Source organism: Alligator sinensis, unplaced genomic scaffold (assembly GCF_000455745.1).
Source record: "Alligator sinensis unplaced genomic scaffold, ASM45574v1 scaffold97_1, whole genome shotgun sequence".
NCBI lineage: Eukaryota > Metazoa > Chordata > Crocodylia > Alligatoridae > Alligator > Alligator sinensis.
In genome coordinates, this window is record NW_005841921.1 from 2,868,400 (window position 1) to 2,877,268 (window position 8,869).

At 45.1% G+C, this 8,869-nt stretch overlaps 1 protein-coding gene across 2 annotated transcripts in view; it reads left to right on the forward strand.

The window, feature by feature from the left end:
* The first annotated feature begins 8,563 nt into the window (after window positions 1–8,563).
* SLC12A4 (solute carrier family 12 member 4) overlaps window positions 8,564–8,869 on the forward strand; it is a 103,800-nt gene continuing 103,494 nt past the window's right edge. For both annotated transcript variants that reach the window (XM_006019070.3, XM_025198431.1), the window contains exon 1: window positions 8,564–8,781. In XM_006019070.3, the coding sequence (XP_006019132.2) occupies window positions 8,592–8,781 (190 nt within the window). In that variant the 5' untranslated portion in view covers window positions 8,564–8,591. The remainder of the gene's footprint in view (window positions 8,782–8,869) is intronic.

Below are 8,869 nucleotides of genomic sequence, written 5' to 3' on the forward strand. Positions count from 1 at the left end.
CAGTGCATGTGCTGCTACATTTCTGTGACATTGGGAATCTTTGTATATGTCAAATCAATGGAAAATGTATCAAAACATTGTATAATATTTTCTGTAACAGTCTGTATTAATCAGTACTTTGCATTATGCTTGTTCTAAAGCAATCCAACATATTCCCAGAACCATCTCAGTCTTACAAATGTGCACTGTGTGATTTTTTTTTTTTTTTAAAGTTTGTTTTCATAGTGTTGGAATGATTTGTAGTGGCGACAGCCCAGGAGACTGGACTGTGATGAGAGGCAGGGATTTTTGTCGGTGATATCTTTTATTGGACCTACTGCTTAGTTGGGATAGAGTTGGACAAGCTTTGAATGCAGTGCATTCTTCTTCAGGTCACTAACTGTGCAGTTGGTCCAATAAAATATATCCACAAAAATACTTGCCCCTCCCATAAATTCTAAGTAAAGTTTCTACACTTTCTATTTCTAAAAAGAATCTTTGATACACCATCATTTGGTTGCCTCAGAAACATTAAATTCAGGAGGGAATATATAATTGAAACAGTATGACCAGATATAGCTTCACATGCTAGGCCTGCATAACCCTGAGCTCAGAGAAATTACTTTTTATTTGAAGAAAATAAGACCAGGGCCACTTTCTATTGTTGTACTGAGATTACAATCAGAAGTAAAGTTCTGTGTGAAACTGAAAGAGAGGCAAGGAATTTTTTTGGTTCATACCTACTTTTTTGCTTTGCATGGTTGGGATAAAGTTAGACAAGCTTTGAAATGCAAGGCATCTTTCATCAGGTCATCATTCACTGAAAGCCTGTCTAAAAGCTTGCCCAAATTTATCCTGGTGCAATAAAAGATACCACCCAAAAAATCCTTGCCTCTTGCATAATTCCTGGATGATCATGGCTACATCATTCCAACAGTGCCAACTGAAATACATTTAAATAAGTAGATCAGCCACAGACAATACATTAAAATTAATTTATAATGCTCAGGTGGGTCGTTCTACTCTAAAAAGTGATTATTAACACTGGCATAATGAAATTTGTCTTTTGCTGCTAGGATGATATGAGTGCCATATTATCATGGGATGCCTACAAATAACTGTATTTCACTGATCTGATAAAATTCTTTCAGCTTGTAAGTAAAATTTGTGATATAACTGCCATTAGGCTCTCTGCCACCACTCACCCACACTGGAGTATAACAGTCAACCTGGACCCTTGTTTTGTTAGGCATAATAAAGACTGTTCAGGACAAATATGGATCTTGAGTGTACTTGTCTGCCTATAAATAAGGATTTATACAGAGCTTCTCAAAAGGATATTTGAACATCTTTTTCAAAAGTTTCTATGTTTCAAAATGGTCTGAGAATCAATTTACATGCATGTAATTGGGGGAAGACAGGAGCTATGCAACTGCAAATTTTTGTCCATTGAAGTCAGACAAAAGATACCCAAGGACATACAAGTGAGAATGGGGAATGAGGCTTTTATTTAAATATTTTGTAAATCATACATGAGCAATCTAGAATTTGTTTTTTTCTGACTGTGAACGTCCAACAAAATCCTGGAAGGAAGATGTGGATTGTTTTACAACAATTGCTTTTCATCCGAGGGTACTGAGGGAATTGGCAGAGGTCATAGCAGGGCCCCTGACACAGCTGCTCTGGCCAGGTCCCAGAGGACTGGAAAAGGGCCAATGTGGTCCCCATTTACAAGAAGGGGAGAAAGGAGGACCCGGGTAACTATAGGCCGATTAATCTCACCTTGATCCTTGGGAAGACCTTTGAGAAAATTATCAAGGAGCACATCTGTGGGAGCTCAGCATGGGAGGTAATGCTCATGGATAACCAACACGGGTTTACTGCAGGCAGATCTTGCCTGACTAACCTTGTTTCTTTTCACGACCAGGTCATCAACTCCTTGATGCGGGCATTGAGGTGGATGTCGTCTACCTGGACTTCAAGAAGGCCTTTGACACTGTTTCTCACCCCATTCTTATAAAAAAAACTAGGTGACTGCAGCATTGATGCCTACACAGTCAGATGGGTGGCAAATTGGCTCGATGGTCGCACCCAGAGAGTGGTGGTGGATGGGTTGTTTTCAACCTGGAGGGATGAGGGCAGTGGAGTTCCCCAGGGCTCGGTCCCTGGGCCTGTGCTATTCAACATCTTTATCAGTGACTTGGAGGTGGGTGTGCACGCTGTCCAAATTCGCTGATGACACAAAGATGTGGGGAGAAGTGGGCACACTGGAGGGGAGGGACAGAATCCAACTAGATATAGACAGGTTACAGAGGTGAGCAGGTGAGAATAGGATGAAATTCAACTCAGACAAGAGCAAGGTGCTGCATCTAGGGAGAAGAAACCTGCAACATACCTATAGGCTGGGGAACACCCTTCTCAACAACACAGTGGCTGAAAGGGATTTTGGAGTCATTGTTGACTCCAGGATGGACATGAACTGCCAATGCGAGGAAGCAGTCAGTAAGGCTAACCGCACCTTGTTGTGCATCTACAGATGCATCACAAGCAGGTCCAGGGTGGTGATCCTTCCCCTCTATGCAGCGTTGGTCAGGCCGCAGTTAGAGTACTGCGTCCAGTTCTGGACGCTGCACTTGAAGAGGGATGTGGCTAACCTTGAGAGGGTCCAGAGGAGGGCCACTCGCATGGTCAGAGGGCAGCAGGCCAGGCCCTACGAAGATAAACTAAAGGGCCTGAATCTTTTCAGCCTCCACAAGAGAAGACTGAGAGGGGATCTGGTGGCTGTCTATAAACTTAACGAGGGGACTAGCGGAAAATAGGTGAGGCTCTGTTCCCTCAGGCACCACCTGGGATAACAAGGAAAAATGGTCACAAATTGATTGAGAGCAGGTTCAGGCTTGATATCAGGAGGCATTACTTTAGGGCTGCCAGGCTCTGGAATGGGTTTCCAAGGGAGGTGGTGCTCTACCCTGCCTTGGGGGTCTTCAAGAGGAGGTTGGATAGATATCTGGCTGGGGTATTATGATCCCAGCACTTGTTCCTGCCCAGGGCAGGGGGTCAGACTTGATGATTTGTTCAGGTCCCTTCCAACCCTAGAAACTATGAAACTATGAATTTTTATTTGTTCACATTCAGTTTGGGTAAAGGGATGAACAATATTTTGAGCTAAATATTTTTCTTCCAATCATTTTTCTCACTTGTCCCCTATATGCAATGTGTTTCTTGACCTTCAGTCCAGTGATTTCATTGGTATTATGAATATATGCAAGATCTATGAGATCAGGTCCTTCACTGTGTAATAATATTTGATTTTCCTAATCTAATTTGCATATTCCATTTGAATTCCAATTGAAACCAGTGCTTTGTCTGTATGTTTTGAGAATTGTAGCTTTTTCTCTTTCTTTGAAAATTAGCAAAATATTAGTGGTTTTGTAGGTTGTGTATGTGTTCTGTCTTCCTGTTTCTATGTTCACTGTTTAGTTTGTTTCCAGATATGATTATGAATGAAAATACAACCATAGACTGCTTATATTTGCCTCTAGTATGTCTTAATACAAGCAGACAGGTAACCCATGCACCTTTTTGGTATGTTGTGAAATATTAAGGAACCTAGACTGTGGCAAATGGAAGACCGCCACTATAGACCAGTTGAACAAGTGTACCATTTATGATTACTACCACAACCAGAGGTAACAGCCACTTACAAAATCCGTAAGTAGTAATTAGTATTTACAACCAAGAGAAAAAGTAGGTTGAAATTGCTGTTCTCCTGCAATCTAAATATGATGCAATAAAGGTGCTTTGGGCAAATAAACTCTTATCTTTACTTATTGACCAGCCCCAAAACAGTAAACATAGCCATTGTCTTTAGAAAAAAAGAATAGCTTTGCCACCATAAACATGCATAGTTTCCTAGGGCCAAATTCCCTTAAGATATGTGGGTGCAATTCCCTTTCAAGAGGGTGGGACTTGCTGGCATATGCCTGAGAGGAGAACTTTTCTTAGCTGGAGGAATTTCAGTCCAGGTACTTAATGACTCCTAAAAATAAAGTCTGGTTCTGCAAAGTTCTGCAACTAACAGTAGCCCAGATCTTCTGCTTGGTATTTGAAGAAAGGTAGCTCCCTGCAAATTCAATTCCAGAAGCAAAACAACTGGAGGAAGAGAAGGGAACTCCTACTCTTGATTTCTCCTTCTGAACACACAGCATGCTGCAATTAAGCTTGAAGCTCACTTACTGCAGTTCCTTTTTCTTGTTCTAGGACAGAATAATTAGACTGACCACTTCAAGCTTAATGATATTAAATGGAAGCCAAACAACCCTTCATGAAGAGTAACATGAACCTGCACAGGATAGTCATTGGGAATCACTGCCCCATAAAATTCTGCTTTTGTTTCTTAGTAATCCCCACCTCCCATTATCATCCTATCCATTTTCTTGGGATTATCCAGTTTTCAATGAAAATTATTATAGTTAAATAACTGTCTAAGTTTGGTATTTAGGTATGATATGAGAGACATAATTTAATCTCAGAAGGTTAATATGACTTTTTTGGACACATTTCATTTTAGGTTCTTGACCGTTTTTCCCCTGGAGCAACTGGTGTAGCAGAGACGGATTATGGAACTAAATGGAGTACTAATTTGATACTGTAGTACCTGTCTTTCTAAAACTAAAGAAAGGATGGATTTTCAAAGTTTTCACTCTTGGTCTAACTCTACTTTGATTCAAGTTGATGGTAAAACTCCTACTGCCTTCAGTGGGAGTAGACTTAACATACAGCAGGTGACTACTTCTAAAATGAGAGAACAAAACTGTACTCATAAACTCACAAATGGGGATGTCAGGGGACACTTCCCAGCTAAACAAATAAAACACCCAAACCCAAATGCAGTCTGTCATGTATTAACAAAAAGAAAAGATGTAAATACATGTTAGGTTATATAAAACTTTGAAGTCTTAGAAGCCTTTCCACCTGTCTGATCTCAGCTGGGGGGTGTAATTGTTCTGGCTTTCTCTAGAGGTGGTCCATCAGTGAATTTGTGTTAAGTGAACTGAGAGGCCTGCATTCCTTCTGGCAACAATCACTCCGCAGCATGTATCCTCCTTGTTTATTTCAGATCCCAACTAATTAAAAGTGGAATTATTATTCAGCTCTTGTGAACAAAGAGTTCTCCCTCATGTCTGTCTCCCATTTCTGCTTTTTTTGAGAAGCTACACATTACTCTATTATTAATGGCAAACTCTGTTCCAGAAAGCAGGGCAAGTTAAAAAATCTATGACTTATTCCTGTAAGATCAGGAAATGCCTAAAATAGGCCTTCTCCCTCTCTTCCGGCCAGAAGGTTTATTTTCACCAATGGGCTTATGTAGAGCCCAAGCACTTTTTCTTTGTCTGCTGGCAGGAAATATAAAAAAAAACCATTTACACGGCTCATGAATTTACGTGTTACTTTACATACACAGGCAAATTTCCTGCTTAGGAAGTCTTTTTAGTTATAAATCTCTAAAATCAGGTTGGATCAAGCCAGCACTGAATAGTAAACCTCACAGCTGCTTCTCTTGTTCTTTTTTGCTGACCTCATGAGTTTTGCAGAACTGGAAGCATTAATTTAACCAAAAAGGCATCTGGCCTTTTTAAGCTCAAAGATAACTTGCCAAGAGAAATATGAATGTCCAGTGTGTTGACTCTGAAGTTTAATTATAGCATTTTAAATGCAGACCCTATTTTAGGAACAGAATTTCAAAAATAAAACTTCTTATAGTTCTAATATCAAAGCGTAAGATACAGAAAATAATTTGTTTTCTCTGTTCTGTATATCTGGCAGCATTTTATGTATATGCAGAAGTGTAACTAGGTGGTATAAGCAAGGCACTGAGCCCAATGCCAACTTAGAGGGGATGCCAGAATGCCCTCCCCTGAGTCTTTGCTACAGCAGGCACAGCCCCATGATGCCCAGCCATAGAAACCAGACAGACCAATACTTAATAGTGCATTGGGGGGTGGGGGGTCAAGCAGAATGGCACCCCCCCCTCTGGACTTTTGCCACAAGAAGCATAGCTCCTCACCCAGTCGCATTTTGGGGGGGGTCAGGGGGAAACAGGTCACCAGGGGCATGCCATGGGGCTGCTGCAGCTGAGGCTGGACATTAGGAAGAACTCTGTCTCACTATGGCTGGTTAAGCATTGGAGGCTACCCAGAGAGGTTGTGGAATGCTTGGACATTTTTAAGCACAAGTTAAACAGGCACTTAACTGGGATGATCTAGTCATGGGCAATCCTGCCTTGAGCAGGGAGTTGGACTAGATGATCTCCTGAGGTCCCTTCCAGCTCCGTTCTAGAATATAGTTGGGTTCACTTAATTTGCCATTTGTGCAACATGAAACCAGAATAATGTTGAAAAATGACTGCAGAAGTACAGAAATAAAGAGAAGAATATGGGAAGAGGTATACTACTTGAAACTATTTTAAAATTCCTTTTAAAGATGCATCAAATCTTAAGATGACAGTGTCCCTTAACAGCAGATCTTTGGAATATGTAGTCAGTTAGCTATTCTGGGATTTTAATTTAAATAGAGATTATTCTTATTTTCTTTTCAAACACAAACATAATGTTGCAAACTACTGCAGTCTTATGTGAGAGCCGAGCAGGAAAAATTATGCTGAGGGGAAACCAGCATGGATTCATAGCAGGTAGATCATGCCTGACTAATTTAGTCTTTTTTTATGACCAGGTTACAAAACACCTGGACGCAGGGGTGGGGTAGATATTATTTACTTAGACTTCAGGAAGGTCTTCAATATGGTACCCCACCCCATACTGGTGAGCAAATTAAGAGGCTGTGGCTTGGATGATTACACAGTCCGCTGGGTGGCAAATTGGTTAGAGGGTCGTACCCAGAGAGTGGTGGTGGACGGGGCAGTATCGACCTGGAAAGACGTGGGCAGTGGGGTCCTGCAGGGCTTGGTCTTTGGACGGATACTCTTCAATGTCTTCATCAGTGACTTGGACGAGGGAGTGAAGTGTACTCTGTCCAAGTCTGTGGATGATACAAAACTGTGGGAAGAAGTAGACACACCGGAGGGCAGGGAACAACTACAGGCAGACCTGGACAGGTTGGACAAATGGGCAGAATACAATAGAATGCAATTTAACAAGGAGAAATGCAAAGTGCTGCACCTAGGGAGGAAAAATGTCCAGCACGCTTACTGCCTAGGAAATTACCTGCTTGGCAGCACGGAAGCGAAAAGGCATCTTGCCGGTGGATGACAAGATGAACATGAGTCATCAGTGTGACCAAGGCATCAGCAAAGCTAACTGCACTTTATCATGCATCAGCAGATGCATGACAAACAGAACCAAGGAGGTGATACTTCCCCTCTATCGGGCACTGGTCAGACCGCAGTTGGAATACTGCATCCAGTTTCGGGTGCCACACTTCAAGAGGGATGTGGATAACCTGGAGAGGGTCCAGAGAAGGGCCACTCATATGGTTAAGGGCTTGCAGGCCAAGCCCTACGAGGAGAGACTAGGGCACCTGGACCTCTTCAGCCTCCACAAGAGAAGGTTGAGAGGTGACCTTGTGGCTGCCTATAAGTTCATCATGTGGGCGCAGAAGGGAATTGATGAGGCTCTACTCACCAAGATGCCCCTGCAGGTTACAAGAAATAATGGCCACAAGCTAGCAGAGAGCGGATTTAGACTGGACATTAGGAGGAACTTCTTCACAGTTAAGAGTGGCCAAAGTCTGGAATGGGCTCCCAAGGGAGGTGGTGCTCTCCCCTACCCTGGGGGGGTTCAAGAGGAGGTTAGACGGGCATCTGGCTGGGGTCATTTGAACCCAACACACTTTCCTGCCTATGCAGGGGGTCGGACTCGATGATCTATTGAGGTCTCTTCCGACCCTAACATCTATGAATCTATGAAAAAGTAACAGAAAACCGGAATGTCCTCTATGGTGGCCACCCTAACATGGAGCCACTGGAGCAGTATTTTCCAACTGGAGTACTGCAGAACCCAGGGGGACTTTGCGATCTTCTCCAGTGTGCTGTGGGGTGCCATGCAATGTTAGGCCCGTTAAGGGTGCGAGTAGGATAAACTCAGAGAGCTCAGCTAGGAATCCGCACACAGCCTCAAAGACCAGCTGCCCTGCTGTGGGCTTTCTGAGCTCTTTGCCAGAAGGATAGACCGGGTGTATGTCACCAAACGCGGGGTGGGGGGGAAGCTAAGAGCTGGAATCTTCTAAGGAGGCTTGAGTCTCTGGAGGGCTGCGCTGAGAGGTGCCGCTCCAAGGCCTGGATCTAGCAGCGGGGGTTATGCGCGCTCCTGGACTGTCGGGCTCAGGGAGGGGCGCAGCTCCCCGCCCCAGGCAGAGGCGGTGGCAGAGCCGCCGCCTGGGCCAGGGGGAGGTCACGGGCCCCCCCCGCTCTGCTGCGGGCTCTGCCACCTGCTTTGTGTCCGCCCGAGGGCGAAGCGCCGTCCTCCTATCAGCCCAGGAGCTGGCCTGGGGCCGAGCCCCCTCCCGGCAGCCCAGTGCCCAGCCTGGGGGCCGCCCCGGCGGGAGGTGGAGCCCGGGGCCGGGTTTCCCGGAGGAAGTGAGCGCACGGGGCAGGAATGCGGGGCCGGGCCGGGCCGGGCCGGGCGGCTGCAGACGGCGCGGGGGGAGCCGCGATGCCGCACTTCACCGTGGTGCCGGTGGACGACAAGCGCCGCGTGGACTATGCCAGCCTGGAGGGGCTGAGCTGGGTGGACTACCAGGACCCGCCGGGCGCCGCCGACCCCTATGACACGGCCAGCTCGGACGGTGAGTCCCGTCCCGTCCCGTCCCGCTCCGCTCCGCTCCGCTCCCTCGGCCCCCGCCCCGGCATCCCGGGGCCCGCCGGCGCCCGTTG